This window comes from Nothobranchius furzeri, chromosome 9, assembly GCF_043380555.1.
Source record: "Nothobranchius furzeri strain GRZ-AD chromosome 9, NfurGRZ-RIMD1, whole genome shotgun sequence".
Classification (NCBI taxonomy): domain Eukaryota; kingdom Metazoa; phylum Chordata; class Actinopteri; order Cyprinodontiformes; family Nothobranchiidae; genus Nothobranchius; species Nothobranchius furzeri.
The window spans coordinates 25,556,414-25,578,929 of record NC_091749.1 but is presented as its reverse complement, the minus strand read 5'-3'; the positions used below and the strand labels follow the sequence as shown (position 1 = coordinate 25,578,929).

General features: G+C 43.6%; 1 protein-coding gene across 1 annotated transcript in view; it reads left to right on the top strand.

Moving 5' to 3' along the window:
- Positions 1-1,050: 1,050 nt before the first annotated feature.
- Positions 1,051-22,516, top strand: part of ap3s2 (adaptor related protein complex 3 subunit sigma 2) — a 28,811-nt gene continuing 7,345 nt past the window's right edge. The window contains exons 1-5 of the mRNA XM_054732584.2: positions 1,051-1,252; positions 1,470-1,561; positions 9,433-9,544; positions 9,849-9,920; positions 16,486-16,593. Of these exons, the coding sequence (XP_054588559.1) occupies positions 1,184-1,252; positions 1,470-1,561; positions 9,433-9,544; positions 9,849-9,920; positions 16,486-16,593 (453 nt within the window). The 5' untranslated portion in view covers positions 1,051-1,183. The remainder of the gene's footprint in view (positions 1,253-1,469; positions 1,562-9,432; positions 9,545-9,848; positions 9,921-16,485; positions 16,594-22,516) is intronic.

Below are 22,516 nucleotides of genomic sequence, written 5' to 3'. Positions count from 1 at the left end.
TGTCAATAAATCTGGATATTCTTAATTAAAATTCAGGTCATGATGGTTAATGGCAACTAAAAATACTGGAATTATTCTCACGCAACATTTAATGTACACACAGTGTAAAAAAGCATTTAGCAAATTTGAAAAAATGTGCAGTTGTAATCATTCTGTTTTTCTGCAGTTCAAGTTAATAAAACTGAATGGAGAAAGTCTGAGTTTGTTGTGTTAATACTACTAATAAGGTGTGGTGCAATCGGTTTCCTCAGTTGAATTGAGTAACTTTAGTTATTCAATTAAGAACCATTCAAGTTACTTTAACTCAGTCGGATTATGAAAGAGGAATGTATTTTAAATAAGTTAAAATATATACGGCATTTTAGTGCCACATATTTAAAGGTTTAAGTTGACTATACTAAATAAAAATAGTTGATAAACATAACCATTTGAGTTAACTTATCATAATTGTATTGAATTAATTAGACTCTACTCGCATAATTAAATAAACTCAAATAGTTTGAGTGACAAAACTTAAATCAATTTGTGCAATCGGTTTCCCCAAATTATTTGAGTTAGCTTAACTTATCTGATTTTACAGTTATCACATCAATAGAAAAGGTGTTCTGCTGTTTCAACATCATTATTGCAGAAAGTGCATGCATTTATATCAATATTGAACTTCTTGTGTAAATAATCATTGGATGGATAAATTGCATGCAAAATTTTGAAGTGGTTTTCTTAAAGCTGGATTTGTAGCCTCTAAATAGAGCCCCTGTTTGTTACTTTGAGGCTTGGACTTTGGTCATGACACCTTCTTTGTAAATATAATGTAAATGTAATATAATTAATTGTGTGCCTTACTAAACCTGATCCTGTCTTCTGCTGGACGTTTTTGGAAGTAGCAGCCCAGCCAACATCGTCACGACGGCAACGTGGTGTCCACGGCCAAAATCGGTCACGGTCGGACGTCTTAAATTTGTTAAAACGTGTAACAGAAAAAAAAATCCCTACAATTTCAGAATAGAAGAGAAGAAAGATTTACCCAGCTCCGGTCCAGAAGGTGGCGAAAGCCCCTTCAGACTCCATCGGAAGTACGTCATCAACGAGCTCATACATTTAGCACTCATGCTAACGCTGTTGGCTAGTCTGTTTTTTATTTGAAACTAATTCAGCGCTGGTGTGTGTTTTCGGCGGAGTCAACATGATTAAAGCTATATTGATTTTTAACAACCACGGGAAGCCGCGGCTGATCAGATTCTACCAATATTTTGTGAGTATTTGGTTACGTTGCTGGCCCAATAGCGAACAGCAACAGAGATACAGGTAGTACAGTGATGTGTTCCCCTAAAAGCCTTCACTTCAGTATGAGTTTGGGGTTATGAAAGTAACAGAGATCGTTGTAGTAATTAAATCCAAACTAGGACTTATTCATCTATACAAAAGTGCATTATTTCCTGGGTTGTAAACATGACTCCTACGTCTTGCAGGCGGAGGACATGCAGCAACAGATCATCCGTGAGACTTTCCATCTGGTGTCTAAGAGAGATGACAATGTCTGCAACTTCTTGGAGGGTGGAAGGTAAGCACCGTTTTAATGTCACCAGTGTTGGGAAGGAAACGTGTCATGGGGACAATATTTGACTTGTTTTAGGGGTTTTACATCACTGAAGAGGGTCAAAGATGATCTTTCTCTAGCAGTTTTTGGAATTAGACCAAGGCGCTTCAATTATTAAAATATATTTTACCATCTCTCCTAGAGTTTGAGCCAAAATTCATATAGATAATTAGAATTAAGATATTAGAGTGTCACGTCTGTTTATATTTACAGCGTATACTACAGGTTCAATAATTAAATATTAAAATATTATTTTTATTCAGGCAAAAGGACGGAGAGCAACTGCTAAATCAATCAAAGCTTTATTTATAAATCGCCTTCTGTGACCCAAAAGGTAAAAACATTAAAGTAGATAACAAATGGGCAAAAACAAGAGACCAATGAAAGCAGGGAATTAAAATCAACATGAATGAAGTCTTAACTCAAACACATTCAGGGAATGCCAAGCGGAGGAGGTGGTTTTTTAGGCGACCAGGAGAGCACTGCTGAGCTCAGTGCTCTCCTGCCCTGGTCCTACAGATTACCCATCCAGCATGTTTTAGGTGTTTCTATAGCCCAATACTTGCACTGCACCCTGAGGTCTTCAGCAAAGTGCACTAGGAGGAAGTGTGCAGTGAGGCTTCAGGTCGTTATGTTGGTGAATACGTTACACAAGTGTGCAAATAATTGCCGAATTGGGACAGTGTTCATTGCCAGGATGCCGGTCGCTGCTTGTGCTACTTTAAAAGAAATCTTTTAACAACTTTCAAACAAACAATTGACAAAATTTACATTCTTTGCTGTCCACGTTAAATCTTAGTTTAAAATAGGGCTGCCACAAACAACTATTTTAATAGTTGACTAACAGGGTTTCCCTTACATAGGCGTAGCCGTGGCTGGCCCGCTACGGCTGAAATCCCACCGCCACACCTACAAGATCCCAAGTTTTTTTGTTTTTTTTTTTTGCACCGTTTCCCGAAGAAGCAGTAGGAACTACTATGTTGTCGCTTGTGATCACAGTCGGCAGGCAGCAAGGAGGAGTAGGCAGGGCAAGGTGAAGTTACAGCATAAGTTACTGAGTTGAAAATTATGTTTCAATAGCATTAAGATAAACGAGTGTTGACGATCTTGACAGGGTTTCCTCCAGTGCTTATTAGGCCAGGTTTTCCTCCCCCCACCAGGCTAAGCATCACTTATTCATGTAAAATTTATTTATTTTTTCATGTCTGACTTTAACCGCATCTAATACTGTATTATGGCGTGAGCGCAACAGCGACAACTTAAGATCGATGTGTGAGCAGCACGAGAGGTCGGGTGTTTCATCTGAACCCTTAAAAACTCCAGCAGGCTACGCTGCGCGCTAACAACTTAGCGACGTGACATGTCTCGGAGAAAGCGTAAAAACACGTTGGACGCTTCTTCAGAAGCGGGAAAATAACACTTCTTCTTAAGCAGAGCACGACGTCGCCTCGGCTCGTTCACCCTCTGCCGAGCCGGACTGAGCTCGATAACATTGACCCAGCTCAGCCACTGGGTCGTTGGAGCTGCCCCGTGACTGCCTGACATTGACATATAAATATTGGACAATGGGTTTCCATAGACTCCAATAACACGTTTTTGAGGCCAAATGGGAGGTGGCCACCACCGCCATTTTGACCGTGTCACAGGTTCCGTCAAGCCCAGACAATTCCACAAAAGGGAAGAGAGGAGGAGCTGAGGGTGGGGCTGTAAGGCTGGGATCAACTGAAGATACCCGGTCGAACTAGCTACAAGCTAACCCAAAGCTAATGCTGAGGTGGGAGCTAAGCTAACGGAGGTAGCAACCTAGCTACAACCGGAGTTAACTGTGCACAACACCAGAGCTTCTGAGTCAGAGATACGCCGGGCTGACCGCTGGGTAAAACCGGGTGGAACACAGAGTTCTCCGAGACCTCCACAAGCCGGCAGCCACACAGCAGACAAGCGCCGCTGCGATCTGAGATGCGCAGAGCTGCCGCTGGGGAGAACCGGGTGGAAAGGTTTCCATCCCAGAGCTCCACAAGCCGACAGCCCGCGCATCAAACAGAGATGCACCGAGCTGCGGGGAGGGGAGATCTGGGTGGAAAACATCGGTCCCCCGAGAGCTCCACAAGCCGATAGTCGGAACCCAGCTCCACCAACATGTTATATTTCAACCCATTTTCTAAAGTGCAGCATTATGTTAAATGCACTGGGTTTTACCCTATTACATTTAAATGTCATGGTTAAACAGTACATGTTAAAATCTAAGCTCAGCTCGGCAGTGACCTAAAATACATAAATATAATTTTACTTACCGAAAAAAATGAAGTGGAGACTCCTTAGATGCTCTATTAGTGCAATTAATGCCACAGCAAGTCATTTTGTCCAACATTTGCACAAAAAATATCCAAAAAAGAATACACAAACACAGAGACTCAAAATCCCGGAGCAGTTTCCAAGCCAGACCGAGGCTCTACTGAGGCCTTTCCACGGAGCTAGCTCTGTGGTCACTTGGGTCTGAGGCGGCGGTCACGTGGGTCTGATGCTCATTAATTATACAGAATTTTAGGCTTTTAATACACTTAAACAGAAGAGTGAGAAAAAAAATTCACCCCCCTCAGAGTTGTCATGAGTGTAAACTAGATCATTTAAGCCAAAAACATGTTTTGGTACCAGGCTGTAAACATGTTTATTTCTGCTGTGAAATTGGTATTTTAACATGGGAGTCAATGAGGATTTGCTCGTTTCTGACACCAGCCCCCAGCAGATGAAGGTGGAACTGCAATTTTTGGTACTTCCGGGTTGGCCTCAATTTTTGAGCCGCATTGTGGGGGCTTGCTGCCAGCGGGTTTCATCAGACTCGTAGTTTCTTGTTTTTGCTGGGGACCCCCTGTATTTTACCGCTCCCTCCTGCAGTCTTCCCCTGTTAACATTTAAAATGATTCTGTAAATTCTGTGTATCAATAGAAAAAATCTCTGCCTCTGCCAGCTGCAGTAAATGTAGTTTACAAATAATAAATAAGAGGTGCATTCATCCGTGTATCTCCTTTGATCCGCATTAGTGATATTCTCAGCACCAGAACAATGAAGCAAAGAAAGATTCCTGAGTTTGTTAGTAATTTTATTTATTAGGTGCATCTGACCTGTTCTATTTTTCTCTGAAATGAGATCAAATCAGTGCTTCTATGGGTTGTCTCCACTCTGCACTAGAAAAATTTACTTTATTTAGAGACGTGTCATAATTTCTCCCTCTCCATCATGGTGGTAAAATGGGATCAGTCTGGTAGGTAGTTGTCATGGTAACCTGGGTTGAACTGGTTGATCATCTCTTTGAAACCTTTATATCGACCATGGACAGGAGTCTGGTGACCAGCATGCTCACAATGGCCTCGGTCAGGACGTTGGCTTGCTGAGGTGTGCACGTAACAAACTCGTCCGCTGAAGAAAAGCACTTTTAGTACTATTGTAATGTAGCGGGATCAAATAAATCATCAGTGTTTGTAATTAGAGCAAAAATATGTGAACATAATTAAAGGTAATGAAATTGCCACCACTACTGGTGTCGCTACCGCTATGTTAGCAGCTAACAAGTGGTAAACTTACCGAGGCAACTCTTTGTTCTCCACCATGACGTGCTTCCTCATAAGATGTTCGTGCATCGCCAGTGTGCTCCCGTAAAAGGGGAGTTTCACTCTGCAGAATTTGCACTCTACAGTCCTTTCTTTTGTCTTCGTATAATGCTCCCAAACTTTTGAAGTATGTTGCCGACTGGCCATATTTTATTTCTCCGGTGACGAAGGCTGAGCTGGATGACCACCACTGCGCATGTGCCTCGGAGCTAAAGCGGCGGCTGAGCAGAGAGGCTGGAAGCAACTGTGCTGCAGCAGGCGAGATTAAAAAAATGTTTATTAAATAAACGACGCATCGACTATTAAATAAATAGTAATCTATTTTGTTTGTCGACGTCATTGTGACAAGTCGACTAATCATGGTGGCGGCCGTAGTTTAAAACATTCAGAGTAGGGCTGAACGATTTTAGGAAAAGATTGAATTGCGAATTTTCTAGGAGAAATTTATTTCAGTTCACAGTTTTCTTCAAGTCCAGGTTCAACAGATTATTCATGATATAGAATAATATATATTTTTATATCCATCCATTGTCTAAACCTGCGTACTCACGCGAGGGCTGGTGCCTATCTCCGGCTGTCTTCGGACAAGCATGCGAGGTACATGTTGGACAGGTTGCCAGACACGCACACGCACACGCACACACACACACACACACACACACACACACACACACACACACACACACACACACACCTAATGACAATTTAGAGAGACCAAACAACCTAGCAGTCATGCTTTTGGACTGTAGGAGGAACCTGGTCGCACCCGGAGAGAAACCACGCATGCACAGGGAGAACATGCAGAGTCCATGCAGAAAGACCCCAGGTTGGGATTTGAACCCAGCACCTACTTGCTGCAAGGAAACAACATTAGCCACTGTGCCCCAGTGCAGCCCTATCATTTTATATAATATATAATAAATAGTCATACAATAAAACATCTTAAAGCTAATCATTTTTATCTCTCCGATTAGTTTTTAATGTGCTTGTGATTTTTATCTAGAGAGATGCTTTATATAAAACATCTTCTTGTTCTACTCAGTGCAAGGAGGAAAACTGAAGGTAAAACAGCTTTCAAATGTAAGGCTCTAACTCTGAAATGTTGGACATGCTCGTTTGAATGACCAGGTGCCATCAGAAACTGTACTAAAGTGCGCAATGCCACACTCGAGCTGACGCAGAAATAGAAGTCAGCGTTGTTATGCTGAGCTCCGTTCTGCTGCTGGAGACCTCTCTCCCTCCCTCACTCACCCACAGTGCTGCAGACAAACAGCCACAGCCATTATTGTCTAGCAGTGCTATGTATTGTGAGAATAAATCCTGGAAAATAACCAAAATGTGTAGCTCTGTCAGCTTGGGCTCAGCTCCAGTCCACAGTCCACATCAATTAAAGGGCGTGGTCATTTTCTGTACTTGAGGATCGGGACAACATACACACTCGCACACCTAGGCTGGAACGCGCAATTGAAGGGGTGTGAGGGTGGAAGTGCGATTATTGGGATTGGGCCTATGCTCCAACTTACCTGATTAGTTCAATCACTTCTTCAGCAGCTCACCAGGCTCTGCAGAAGCCTGTTAATCACCTACTGATTAAAGTCAGGTGTGTTTGAGCAGAGAAACACCAAACATGTAGCATGTATTTGTTGTGAAATTATCTGAGGCCCTGTCCACACGCGGCCGGGGATCTGCCAAAACGTAGATATTTTTCTACGTTTTGGCCTGTCATCCACACAAAAAAGGAGTTTTTTCACACGAAAACGGATCTTTTTAAAAACTCCGGCCAAAGTGAAGATCTGCATTTTCTCCGTTTTGGGTGTCTGCGTGTGGACGGACAAAACCAGAGTTTTAAGGTTCGCAACGTCACTTTCCACGACAAAAAAATGCTGACATCACGTGTGCGACCTGTGTTTACACTAGCCGACAGCATGGATGCCCTCAGAGTTGCGCTCGCTTTATCAATTGTCCAAGCGCTTTTTGCTTGTTTGTTTTTGCAAGCGGAATTACTGCTCCTTGCGGAAGACCACAGACGAAGGACGAGGTTAATAATAGGGATGCACCGATGGATCGGCATTTGATCGTAATCGGCTGATAGCGCCCCTATCGGTTTTGATTGGAATTTTCAAAATAGATCAAAGCAAACCGGTAGGGTTGTCACGGTAACCAGTGTAGCGGTAAACCCCGGTAAAAAAAAAAACGTTGACAATAATAATAACCGTCTTGTTTTTTTAAAAACTATATTATCTTGGTGGATTACCGTGGCTGCGGTGACCCTTACCAGCCACCGTATCATCGGCTGAAGTTGCCGGCGGCACATGCACGCTTTGTTTACAACAAAACTTTCTTGAAGCTAAAGCTGAAATAATGGTCAAAGGAGGAGACGGCAGCACTCAGGAGGACATTTATTATCCCTCAAAGAAGACAAAGTCGGAAGTACGGGCATATTTTAGATATTTGAAGAATGCCGAGGGAGTTTATAGAAGACGGACGGACGGCTATCCTGTTTGCAGCGCGAGCAGAAAAAGTGTCTGTGAAAGGCAGCAACGCTTCAAATCTCATGACACATCTGATGACCATCACCCACAACTCTACAGTCAACGCAAGGCAAGCTAACTTTAGCGTTTTAGCTAAAATGTGTGATCTGAGGATTTGGGTTGAGGGAGAAAGCAACGAGTCGCTATATAAAGCAGCCGCAGCGCTGCTACCTGCATATAAACCGTGTCGCGGACACCCCCATGTTGAAATTACGCTATGCGTTACGGGGCTCCCAGGGGCAGATGAGAGTTGGTCTCTCTCCTAGAATAATTATGAATTTAACAATGATTACTGCCTGATGACATTTTCCCACATCTGCAAAGCTCACTGGAAGGACACAAACCGAGGACAATATTTTCCTGATATAGGGTTTATTACTCAAGTAAGGGTAAAAAAGTATCTGATTAGAAGGCTACTTGAGTACTGAGTATCATCTGATCTAATATTTTTTAAATGATGACATCAAACAGACATAAAATAAGAAGTTATGGACAAATATTGGTATTTTAAAGGCTAAAGGGGAAAAATGTAAACAAATAAACAACATAATTACAAAATAACACATTTTAGGCAAAATTTAGACACAAACTGAGGACAATATTTCCTGACATACAGGGTTTATTTAATTGTGTGAAAATGTAGCACGTTTAAAAAAAAATACGGCGATATTACCGAAAACCGTGGTAATTTTGGTCACAATAACCGTGAGGTTAAATTTTCACACCGTGACAACCCTAATACAGACCATTTTAGATTAGGTTACATTTCCTTTATTCCCAGATTATGTAGTTTGTAGCACTCATTATAATGTAGAAAATTTCTGGCCAATCCACGTGATCGGTATCGGTGAGCAGCATTCTTTGATATCGGTATCGGTGATCGGCAGCAAAAAACCTGATCGGTGCATCCCTAGTTAAGAACGGGGGAAGTACTGCCGCCTACAGGTCTGGCATGTCCTTAACAACGTATTTATCCGGGTACGTGTGGACAGTTTTTTTTTTAAACGAGGTGGTGTGGATGCAAGTTTTTGGAGGGGCGGATATTCGTTTTCAAAAAAAAACTGGCTACGTGTGGACTAGGCCTGAATGTATTTCAAGTGCTGAAGCTCTTATTAGGTTAGTCCTCGTCTCTTCTACTCCTTTCATTACAGGGATAACCACAGCATCTTGTTGTGGTATTCTCATATGTTTATTTTTAAACTTTACATTAGTACAGTAATTTTTCTCATATGTTACCAGTATTTATTTTCTTGTGAGCAGTCAGTGAGTCCCTAATAAATAGGCTAAAAGTTATCAACTACAAAGTTAAACATGATTTTATGAAACATTTCACATAAAAATCTCCGGTACAGAAATTATGGAAAATGCAAACAATTATCAGAAATAGTACGACTCTATTAAAAAACACAAACACTGCATTTTACTTATTCTGCTGCATAAACATAATCATTAATATCAGCCCTCAAACTTACCAAGAGTCCCCCTCAGAGGGACTGAGGAGCCTCAGGTTGCAGACCCTGTTAGACCAGCTCTGGCTGCAGATGAACACTAGATGGAAGCAGAAACAAAGCTTCCACAGAACCATGAGATAATTATTACAAAACAGCATTTCTTTGTCTGCTTTTCCTTTAAGAAAACTTGACAACAAAAGCTGGCTCTGTGTTTTCTACTAAAGTGTTTCTGAATCTCTTTGCAGTCTCATTGGCGGCTCAGACTACAAGCTGATCTACAGGCACTACGCCACGCTCTACTTTGTCTTCTGTGTGGACTCGTCTGAGAGTGAGCTGGGCATTTTGGACCTGATTCAGGTTTGTTTAGAATTGCTGTGTAAAGTACCCAGAGTTTCATGTAACCATTGTCTTTCACTCTAGCTACAAAAAGGTAGATGTCTGCTCTGCTGCTAAATGAGCTATTCATCCCTTTTGGTCACTTTTGACCTTTCACCTCTATGCTGGATGTTTTTATTTAGGAAATCAGATCTGTGAAGTAATCCAGCCTAGATGATTGAGAAGAACAATCACAGTTGTATTATCTTTGTCCTGATGTCGCCACTGTGCCGTAGCAGACCTTAAACATCCTGAGGAACAATTACCACCCTTGTCTTTGTCTCAGGTGTTTGTGGAGACGCTGGATAAATGCTTTGAAAATGTTTGTGAACTGGACCTCATTTTCCACATGGATAAGGTGAGTCGGACTAACATGGAGTATCTGTTTAAGTTAAACAGCAGATGGGTGAGATCCAGGTTTAACCTAGAAATCTAGGCGAAGTGTAGCGGTAGCTAGAACTGACAATATCTCTGAATGAGATGGTGAAAAATTCCAGGGCCACTTACTTTGCTCAGCTGATTGACACCATAAACCAGATTGTTTCACCACAATGCCAGTCTACTCAAGGTCTGACTGTGACAACTTTCTAGCATTCTTTGAGGATACCCCACTTGCACCCACATCCCTCAGTGTCTAAGTGCAGTTTAAAATTGGAAGTGGGCACCAGCACTTGGGATGAGGCTGAGAAATCCCCCTGCCCAATGCCGTTGGATGTGCTCACTCCCAAGGCCCTAAGTGTGTGTTTGCATGGAATGTCGTCGGTGGAAGTGTATATGGTGCAGATAAAATTGGGGGTGCAGGTTGCCACAGAAACGCGGAAACGGGGTCCATACACGCACTCCCTGACTTGTCCACCCTCCAAGGTCCTATGTGCATGTTTGTGTGATGATGTGAGGGAGCAGGAGGAGAGAAATGTGTGGGGATGGGGAGGAATGGCTGGTTGGGCTTAGCCCTCCAGGGAGCCAGCTCCCCCACTGGCCCCAATAGGCACCTCTGTTGTCAAAATGCCACCCAGGGCATGGAGACCCCAGCCCATCCTGCCAGGGCAGCATTGCAGAGCCTCATGGAGTCCGAGGGCACCAACCCAGCCCCACCCCAGCAGAATATCTACACCCATCCCTGCATTTGCACAACTTCCGGACTATAAAAGACATAGGACATCCAGGTAAGGTTGGGTCCTCCCCCTCCTGGACTTCCCCCTCCCCTGTGATGGGACAGCAGAGGAGTCAAGGTCTACCCGAAGCCCCTGAACCTGAGTCAGGCACTGCTGCATGTTCCTGCCTTCTCCCCGGCAGCATACATGTCAGGACCCGACCCTCAAGGCCCCACCCAGATCCCTCCACAGGTCCGGCCACCCCCACACCCCGAGCCCCCAGGCCCCCACCCAGACCCGCCCAGCTTTCTACCAGTCATGCAGTGCGTTTACATGCAGCCAGTAACCCTTTAAAAACCCGAATATTCACAATAACCCGGTTCCGCAGGTCCTTGTAAACACCGCCAAAAACCTGGATATGCTCATAACCGGACTTTTAGAAACCCAGTAACTACACCTGGGGTAACCCTTTTCTAACCCGAATGCTTGGTCGTGTAAACGCATATCGGGATATCCCCATCAAAGCGCGTGTTCTGCGCGTGCTCTGTTCGCAAGGAATCTTGGTCTTTTGAGTAGCGAGACGTCTTGTATGCGCCAGAAACCCGGAAGTAAACAACAAGTTGGGAGCAAAATGGCGAGTCGCGGCACAGCACCACACTTTTGAAGTGACGAAGAAACTAAAGCGCAAAGAAACGCGGTCGCTATCCCTTACGAACTGGGAAACATGTTGTTTTCACGGATACTGGAACAAGAAGAACCGGAAATGACGCATATTGCATCTGGACGTAGTCCATACATCCTGACGCTACCCCAACGTCCGCATTTAAGTCGGGTTATGCAAGTTAGAGGTAACTCTTTCTATTTATGCTTGTAAACGGGTTATTCTGATCAACTCAGAAACCCGAATACCGACCTTAACCCGATCATAACCCGGATATTGGCTGCATGTAAACGTACTCATGGTCTGTCTTTACACCTGTAGATTTCCAGGACATTTGCTTCATTTAGAAACACATGAAACCAACCTCATGCCCTGCTGATTTCATTCTTACTACCTTGTTAATCAGGATGTTTGACCAAATTGGCCCATGCATTGTAGATTTTATTAATTTATCTCTACAATCTGGCTGTGTACCATCTGTTTTCAAACATGCAGTTGTTGAACCTATCCTTAAAAAAACAAGTTTGGACTCATCTCAGCCTAAAAATTACAGACCCATTTCTAAATTACCCTTTATCTCTAAAATAAAAGGTTGTGGCAGATCAGCTGATTACTTTTCTGGAACTACACAACAGTTTTAATAAATTCCAGTCTGGTTTTCGTAAAAAGCATTCAACAGAAACAGCTTTGCTTAAAGTTTCCAGTGACATCATGATGGCTGCAGACAACAGGGAATTCACAGTGTTAGTATTATTTGATCTTTCTGCAGCTTTTGACACTGTTGATCACGGCACCTTAATTAACAGACTTAGTGACTCGGTGGGGATCTCTGGAACTGTTCTAGACTGGTTTAGATCGTACCTTTCTAACAGAAGTTACAGTGTCTCTATAAACCAAATCATGTCAGATTGTACTGATCTGTTTTGTGGGGTACCCCAAGGCTCTGTTTTGGGTCCACTGTTGTTTCTGCTGTACACACACCCTCTTGGACAGATACTTGATTCTTTTCATAATGACTCTTATCACCTATATGCAGATGATATTCAGCTGTACTGCTCCTTTAAGGATTCTGAGTTCTATAAACTGTCTGAATTACTAGTGTCTATCCGCTATCACCAGCTCGCTAGAAGATAACTTATTTCAGTTAAACTCTGAAGAAGAAGAAGAAGAAGAAAGTATAATTTCTATAGCGCCTCTCAAGATAAAAATCACAAGGCGCTTCACAAAAACAAAAAATGTAAAAATATAAAAAAGCATTTAGAAAATGTTTTAAAATATATTTTAAATGAGCAAAAATAGACAATTGTGATTTAAAAAATGTTAAGAAAGAGAGAAAGTGAACAGGAAAGAGGGAAATCAGTGGATCCTGAGGAAGGTGGAATAGGTGGGGAGAGCAGAATAAAGAGAGAGTGGTGAAGAAGGTCATACAAGAGCTAGCTTGAAAAAGTGAGTCTTCAGCTGCTTTTTAAAGGAGATCACTGAGTCCACTGATCTCAGGCTCAGGGGGAGAGAGTTCCAGAGTCTGGGGGCCACAGCAGCAAATGATCTGTCACCTTTGGTCTTTAGCCTGGTGCTGCACAACCAGTAGGCTTTGATCACTGGACCTCAGGGACCTGCTGGGGGTGTAGGGACTAAGAAGATCACCAATGTATGATGGTGCTTGTCCATGTAAGGCCCTATAGACCAGAACCAGGGTCTTGAAATGAACCCTGAAGTTGACTGGCAGCCAGTGAAGCTGGAGGAGAAGCGGGGTGATGTGGGTGTATTTGGAGGACTTGGTCAGAATCCGAGCACAGGCATTCTGAACCACCTGTAGACGGTTCAGGGAGGTTCTGCTCAGACACGTGAAAAGAGAGTTACAGTAGTCTTAAGAGTGAGGAGATGAAGGTGTGGATAACTGTCTCAAGTTCAGAGCAATGTTCCTGAGATGGAAGAAGGAAGAGCGAACAAGAGAACTGATATGAGAATCCAGGGTGAGAGCTGGGTCAAAGGTCACACCAAGATTCCTGACAGAAGGTTTGGTGTGAGAAGCAAGCTGACCAAGAGAGTCTCTGACTTTGGGAACCAGCTTGTCTGGGACACAGATGAGAATCTCAGTCTTATCTTCATTCAGTTGTAGAAAGCTCCCAGCCATCCAGGTTTTGATAGAGTCTAAGCAGGTGTGAAACAGCTGCAGCTTAGACATCTCATGGGGCTTAAAGGAGATGTACAGCTGGATGTCATCTGCATAAAGATGGTAGGAGATTCCTTTGAAGGAGCTCAGGATGTGCTGAAGAGGAAGCAGATAGAGGAGGAAGAGCAGAGGCCCCAGCACTGAACCTTGTGGGACACCATGGGTAAGAGAGGAGGTGGAGGACCTAAAGTTGGAGACGGCCACAGAAAAGGAGCACTCCAGAGCAGTTCCTGATAGGCCTACCCAGTCTCTTAGCCTCTCCAGTAGCAGGTGATGGTCAACAGTGTCAAAGGCTGCAGTCTGGTCCAGCAGGACCAGAACAGAACAGTCCCCTGCATCACTGTGAGTCAGAAGGTCATTAGAGACCCTAAGAAGAGCTGTTTCAGTAGAATGAGCTCTACGAAAACCTGACTGGAAGCTATCATAGATGTTATGTTCATCAAGAGCAGCTGTGAGTTGTTTAGCCACTACCTTTTCCAAGATCTTGGAGATGAACGGAAGTTTAGAGATTGGTCTGAAGCTGCTATGGAGAGAGGGGTCGAGACTCGGTTTTTTAAGAAGCGGGTGGATTACAGCATTTTTAAAGTAAGCAGGGACCTGACCAGAGACCAGAGAAGCTTTAATTATAGAGAGCACGCTGGGACCGATGGACTGAAAAGCACTTTTAAACAAAGATGAGGGTAAGATGTCGAGGGGGCATGCAGAGGTCTTCATAGAGTTAACTAGTTTGGTTAACTCAGGCAAAGAAACAGGAGCAAAGCTATCTAGGATGATGGTCCTGGTTGGAGTCGGGAGAGGCAGCGATAAGGCTGAAGGAGAGATGCTAGATCTAACCTTATTGACTTTGCCACACAAAAGACTGAATGTCTGATCATTGCCTCTGAGAGCATGGTTCCCCGATTAGTCTAAAACTTGGTCATTTATACTCTGCCTTCAAGACAAACTTAAGGAATTTGGGTGTTTTTGACCAATCAATGTTTCTTAAACATTTCTCAAAAACATTGGTCCGAAACTGTTTTTATCACTTAAGAAATATCTCCAAACTGCAAAGGTTGGTGTAAAAACGTGAACTTGAAATGGTTATCCATGCCTTTATCTCCTCCCGTCTAGATTACTGTAACACACTTTTCACGTTTTAACCAAAAAGCACTTGACCACCTTCAGTTGGTCCAGAATTCTGCAGCGAGGCTCGTAACTGGAGCAAACAGAAGAGAACACATCACTCTTATTCTAATCACTCCTCTTCTAATGTCTTTGCACTGGTTCCCCGTTTTAGAGTTCATTTTAGAAACTTGATTATAACTTTCAATGCTCTTCATGGTCAAGCTCCTCCCGACTTTGGAATGATCTTCCTTTATCCTTACGTAGCATTGACAGTCTGGACACTTTAAGCTGCTTTTATCTAAATCTTTTATTTTCTTATTAACTCAAATTAATTAAATTTGTAATCATGTTTCATTATTTTTTTCTGATAATCTTTTTCTGTTTTGAAAATTCTGATTTCATGACTTTGTTTTAATTTGTTTTGATCTATGTGAAGCACTTTGTGATTCTATGTCTGATAAGTGCTGCTATATAAATAAAGTTTACTTACTACTCTAATGGGTATAACCTGAAAACCCAGAAATTCAGCCAGAGCACAACAGTAAAACGTTAAAGAAGGTGTTTTTATATTAAATTTTTTAATGTGGGAGAATCAGGGAATCGCTGAAGAATCTGCTGATAGGAAAACTGGAGATGGAGCAGTATGTGCTGCAATGACAGGGAGAGGGGGCGGGACTGTCTCGTTGCCAGCTATGGGAGCTCCTCTTCGGTCTGTGGATTCAACTCCTCTCCTCAAAACGACACAGATAATTAGTACAGCCCACAGAAGTTCTAGTATCCAAAAATCCAATGTCAGAGTGAGGTACAGGCAAGGTCATACACAAACAGGCAGAAGTCAGCAATACTTATCAGGGGGTTGAGCAGGGATCAGTACTCAAAGTTCAGAGCCAAGATGACCAGATGGGCGAAGAATCCGTGAGTGGCAAGGCAGGCAGAGTCCGTGGACAGAGGACGTGGTCAAAAGGCTTGGTTGAAAATATCGCTGGAGTCTCTACTGCCACAAGGCTGTTGATAATCTGGCAGGGAGACAGAGCCTGAGCTTTGCTTAAAAGGAGCAGCGCACAGGTGAAGCAGGGAGGCAATCAGGCAGGGCTCAACTGAACTGGGTGAAGCTGATTAACAGGAGGACTGGCAGAAAGGAAAAAACAAACACGACAGGCATGGCAGAACAAGGTGGAATCATTACAACGTACTAAATATGTAACTATGCAGGTCGTTCTAGCCACGCTTTATTGTTTCCTCAGAAGGTCTACCATTGGCTAAAACAGCCACGGGCTCTGTCTGATGTAGCAGTGCCCGCATTTTCATTTAGATCTCTAAACATCAGCAGTTATTTCACTTGAATACATTTATTAAACATGGTAAATATTTCTCAAATCAAACAGGACAGGGATGGATGAGGACAGCAGAGCAAAAGATGAATTTTATTTTTTGAATCAAACTTTTTTTTTTCTCCCAATACATCCATCCTTCATTAACATTTATTTTGAGAAGTGAAACCCACTCGTATCGACTAGCTTTATAGTGTCAAAGTTATTCTACTGCTTTTACTTGCGTTTTCTCTGTGTGAAGGGATGTTTTAGAGCAACGTGGAAAGCTGATCAGACCATCTTGATGGAGTTTTCCCTGCAGGAACCGGGTCATGTGGAGTAGGAGGGTAAATGTAAATATGCCCCAGACATTCCCAACCCCCGCCCTCTTCTCAGACCTGTTTGCTTGTTTATTTACATAAAAACAAAGGTCTAATTTCTCAAACTGAGGAGGCAGTTGGAGACTGTTCCTGGATTAATTTGAGGAATTGTGTAATCTGGAGATTAGAGGGAAACTGATCTGTGAGTGACCATGAATTGAACCTTTAACTCAGACTTGCTGTGCTTTTCTCTCTGCACAGGTCCACTATATCTTGCAGGAGGTGGTAATGGGGGGCATGGTGCTGGAGACCAACATGAATGAAATTATAGCGCAAGTGGAGGTTCAGAACCGGCTGGAAAAGTCAGAGGTCAGACCATTTCTGTCTTCATCAAAGAGCTTCCCTCTTATTTACGTGTTTGGCTTTTCACAGGTTTCAGCTATAAAGTACAGCTTGTCAGTTTTATGAAGACTCGTATCAAAGCAGAACACACGGGTTTGTGGGGGGTGGGGGTTGCCTGTCACATTAAGATGCAGCTGGAAGTTTTACTCCATTACTCTAAAGGTCATTGAACTACTGAACAGTGTTTAAAGAAAGAAATAATCAGTCAGGACATTAAGAATGGAAGTGTTAAAACTTCACAACAGCTTATGGAGATGTTTGCCTTTCCCTCAAAATTCCTTCAGATTTAGTAATAAATACTGAAAAATGCAGCAGAATCTGTAACATATAAAAGGCAGGGTTTCCCCCAGCGCTTTATAAGCCTGGCGGCCTGCCAGGCTTTGCTTGGGCACCCACCAGGCTAAGCGCCACGCCACGCCCCCTCCCCGACCCTACCGTGTCCACTGACATGAACAGCGCAACAAAACTAGAGCCCTCCATCAGCTGATACTGGTGAGAAACCACAGCAGAACGTGTGCAACCACCCCACCCCCGCTCTCACGAAGGAGTGCTGCGAGACGGAGCGCTCCCCCCCTTCCCGCGCGAATCCGCTAGGTTTAACTCATTTTCTGGGGGAAACCCTGTAAAACATTTCCTTCATAAGTGTGGTGAGTTTAGTACAGCTCAGAATCTGCTCTGAGGTTTTCTTCTGCTGCCCTGAGCTCCAGCAGCCCTGTTGTCACAGAGTTAAATCAACCTTTAGCTGGTTCTTCAATTCCCTTTTCAGCTCCTGTCCCAGCTTCTGTGAACCTCCAGCAGGCCTCTAGTGTTCCCTTCTGCTGGTCCACAGAGAACATTGCTCTGTCCTACAAGCAGAGGCAGCTTTCCTGAGTGTGATGAAGAGATGTAGCTCTGATTATGATGACAATAAAGGTGGTGTTCAGAGGTCCTAATAAGCTTGTAAGCATTGTAAGGGCGAATCCGTATTTGACAGTAAACCCATGGATCAGTCACTTCCTTTTATATTGCATTAGATTATTTTCCTAGTTTACAGCTACTTTAGTGCTTCCGATAGAAAATATGGTGACATTGTTGTGCACTATAGCGTTTGTGACCAGTAAAAGGTAAGAAGAGGACATAAATAACGGTATCTTTTGAAGAGAGGCTATGTGAATGCAACTATAGACACATTTATAATGTTAGCTTGCTTGGGAAAGGGACAGAGAATGGGACTTGCTCTAGAACATGGTAAAGAACTGGAAGTCTGTGCAGGACATATTTATTTGGTCTGAACCAAGAAACAATCTCCTGCTGCTGAAAGTGAAGCCGGTGTTAAAATGACGCACCATCCACTAGGGACTGGCTCCAGACAGGAGCTGTGCCAACTTTACAGCAGGAATAAACATGTTTACAGCCCGGTACAACAACATTTTAGGTTTAATAGATCTAGTTTGTTGTCATGACAACTCTTGAGGTAGGTGCAGTTTATTGTATCTCATAGGTTTGATTTGATTTTTAATGTATTAAACAGGAAAAATGAAAACAAGCAGACCTGACTCGGTTAAAACTCTTTCAGCAGGTTCCTGTTCTGCAGAGCATAAAACTCTGAACACACAGTCACACATACCAAGACAAAAGAACAATCATACAAGCATTTACCATTAAAAAAAGCACCAATAAAACGTTTTACAGCCACTTTGAGTGGTTACATGTGCATTTTTCCAATAAATGTAAAAACAACTGACAGTTTAGATGTAATTAAAGCTGGGAACTGATTTATTGGGGTAGTGTCTTTGATTCACAGGTAGTACATGAGCTGTCAGTGCTAGTGCTATTGGCGTGCCCCCCTGCTTGCTCCAGGGAAGGCCTCAACCCCGGTCTCGTGTTAAAAATGTTACAGCCTGGAAGGCAGAGGGTAGCAGAGTTGCTCAGCCGCATTTTTCTGGATAAAAGGGCCCACCAAACTGTGTTGGCTTCAGTTAGCTTGTAGCTACATCAGCTCAGAGTTTTGCATCGATGCAGATTTGGGCAAAGGGTATTACCCACAATCCATTGCTGCAAGAGAAAAGGCTCAAGATGATTAGTTGATGCTCTGATTATGCAGTGCTCACTGTCTCAATTTGACAATTATTTGCACACTTGTGTACCACGCACTCAAAGCCATACTGCCATCCTTCTCCAAGTGCACTTTGCTGAAGACCGCAGGACACAGTGCGAGTATTAGGCTTTGGCCTAACTAAACCAGTTCAGTGGCCTAGTGGTAGAGTGTCCGTCCTGGGACTGAGAGATTCAAATCCCGGTCGGGTCATACCAAAGATTTTATAAAAATGGGACCCAGTGCTTCCTTGCTTGACACTCAGCTTTAAGGGGTTGGAATGGGGTTTAAACATCAAATCGTTCCCAAGTGCAGCAACAGCTGCAGCTCACCGCTCCCCATGGGGATGGGCAGGGGCGGATTTAGGACTGAAGAAGATCCGGGGCTTAACACACACGCGCGCGCACACACGCGCGCGCGCACACACACGCATGCGCGCACACACGTGACACGCACTAGTCAACATCATATATATTTGTCTTGTACCACATAATGTTTAATCTGAAGCTACATATTAAGCATATTCAGGGCAGAGTATTGTTCCTGTTAGTGTTTAGTGTGAGATGATAGTGAATATTCCCTTTCTTTCTCCAACAACTTTACCTGATAGTAAGCTAACTTTAGGCAAACCAGCAGCACAACAAATATTTTCAAATAAGACTCACAAACCTGAGTCAACACCAGTCTCATCAGAGCTGGGGTTCTGTCGTTGTACTTTTGGTCTAAAAAAACGTCCTTATATCCATCTTCACTCATGCGTTTCAGACAGAGACTGCAGAAGCCAGCTGCTGAAGGGCTTCTCTTCAGTCTCAGGTAAACTGTATACTGACTAAGTAGCCTAGTGGTAGAGTGTCTGCCCTGAGATCGGGAGATCAGGGGTTCGACTCCTGGTCGGGTCATACCAAAGATTTTGAGAAAAATGGGACCCAATACCTCCCTGCTTGACACTCAGCATTGGATTGGGGTTGGATTGGGGGGTTAAACCACCAAATAGTTCCCGAGCGCGGCGTGTCTGCAACTCAGGGGATGGGTCAAAATCGGAGAATAAATTTCACCACACACCTGTGTGTGTGACGACTAAATGGGACTTTACAAACTACTGCCAGCTGCGCCCTCTCTGTGTGACTTTGGTACTGCATGTTACTTCCGCGATTTAGATCCGGGGCTTATCATGAAAGATCCGGGGCTTCAGCCCAAGTAGCCGGGCCTAACGCCGCCCCTGGGGATGGGTCAAATGCGGAGGACAATTTTCACCACACCACACCAGTGTGTAGCAACTATTAATCTCTCTCACTCTAGTTGCAAATCACGACAAGTCATCTCAAGGCGCTTCATGGTAAACAATCCAATACAGGTCAGTTCATTAAGCCAATCAGTAAAAAGTTTCCTATATAAGGAACCCAGCAAATTGCATCAATTTACAGCAATCCTCATACTAAGCAAGCATTTAGCGATAGTGGAGAGGAAAACTCCCGTTTAACAGGAAGAAACCTCCAGAGGATCCACCACGACTCACTGGGGATCGAGAAGACAAAGCAGACACACGCATACATCAACACCAGCCCACACACACTTGCACACATCGACACCAACAACATATATACCAAGTAATGTTTCTATGGTTACATTTTGATTTCTTAGTAAATATTCTATTTGGTGAGAGATAAACTTTATTGTATTTATCCTAGTGGATAAATGTCAAATCAAAGTAAAATGTTATCAGGAGAAGGAGAATGTTTAAGTGATTAGCAACAGTGTTCAAGTCGATGGTGCCCTCCATGAAGCCACCACAGCTCAGCAGATCATCATTGTAGCTTCTTCTGGGGAGAAAAACACTTAGAGAAAAAATAAAGTTAACAGCTGAAATAGCAGGAAATAATACAGTTAAAGAGCAGATTGTAGAAGAAAGTAGTAGAGTGTGGAAAGTGGTCAGTGTATCCTCCAGCAGTCTAAGCCTATAGCAGCATAACTACAGAGATAACTCTGGATAACCTAGCCTTTTAGATGGTGGCATGTTGGAGTCAGGGCAAAGGAGAGCCGTCTTTACTGACTTTACACTCCACCTCCCTCTACTCCCCCACTTGTCCAGATCTAGGCTAACATCAGAGTTTAACCATAGGCCCTGTCAAATAAAAATGTTTTAAGCCTAGTTTTAAAAGTAGACAAGGTGTCTGCCTCACGGACTAAAGCTGGGAGCTGGTTCCACAGGAGAGGAGCCTGATGGCTAAAAGAGCCAAAGCTTCACATCCCATAGTCATTCACTCATGTATGCATACATTCACACACTGGTAGTCAGCTACAATGTAGCCACAGCTGCCCTGGGGCACACTGACAATAGCAACGCTATCAAGCACTGGCGCCACCAGTCTTTCTGACCACCCCTAGCAGGCAAGTAGGGCAAAGTGTCTTGCCCGAGGACACAGTGACTGGATCATACTGGGTGGGACTGGATCCCACAACCCTCCGGTTGTGAGACGGGAGCTTAACTCCTCTGCCACCATCGTTCCAAGTACACCAAATCAGCTTTAAAGATAGAAACTGAGTCAAGTGACTAGAAATATTTTAAATTAGTGAATTTTCTGTCATCCAGTCTCTATGATGTCACATTAAACTGTAATCTTTGTAGTTACATCCTGTCTGTCAAATCTATGTGAAAAGAAAAATAAACGTTTGTGATGACCAAATGAAGCTTTCTGAAGCACTTTTATCAAAAAACGGTTCATTCGTTTACTCAGAGCTTTCTAACACAGTCCTCTTGGATGACATCTAGTGGCCTTTATAATGAACAACAATTTGAAACAATCTGCTTACCAAATGATGAAATAAATTGTCCTCACACTCATCACTTGGTTGGTCCTTTCTGTTTCTTAGTATGTTTACAAGAAATGAAGTAAACAATGTATATTAACCGACTTGTATGCTTCAGGGCTGTCAACTTTTGCATTGTTCCATGGGTGAGAATAGGTGTGGGGCCGGGTGGGGCGCTCAGAGCACAGGGAATGGCACTGTCGTGTCCCTTTGTTGTCCATTGGGTGGGGGGTGTGGGGGGGTCATACAGTGTCCCTCCATAGAGCGAGGTGGACACACACACACACACACACACACACACACACACACACACACACACACACACACACACACACACACACACTTCTTTCAGCGTTTTTACAAAACAATGCAGTCAATTTGCTGAATGAATAAATGAAAAAAGGCGACTGCAAATCCGTTTGCTGACAGCTCAAAGTGATCCCACACAGCAGAACATCCTCTCTTTCTTGCTGGTGCATTTCAACATTAATTTATTCTAGGGCTGGGGGTAAACCATCGACATACATATATGGACAATGGGTTTCCATAGCCTCCAATAATAAGTTTTTGTACTAAAATGGGAGGTGGCCACCACCGCCATTTTGACTGTGTCACAGGTTCTGTCAAGCCCAAACAATTCCATAAAAGGGAAGAGAGGTGGGGCTGTAAGGCTGGGATCAACTGACGACACCCGGTCAAACTAGCTACAAGCTAACCCAAAGCTAATGCGGAGGTGGGAGCTAAGCTAACGGAGGTAGAAACCTAGCTCCAACCGGAGTTAACTGTGCACAACAACAGAGCTTCTGAGTCAGATACGCCGGGCTGATCGCTGGGTAAAACCGGGTGGAACACAGAGGTCTCTGAGACCTCCACAAGCCGGCAGCCACACAGCAGACAAGCGCCGCTGCGATCTGAGATGCGCAGAGCTCCCGCTGGGGAGAACCGGGTGGAAAGGTTTCCATCCCAGAGCTCCACAAGCCGTCAGCCCGCGCAGCGCACAGAAGCCGC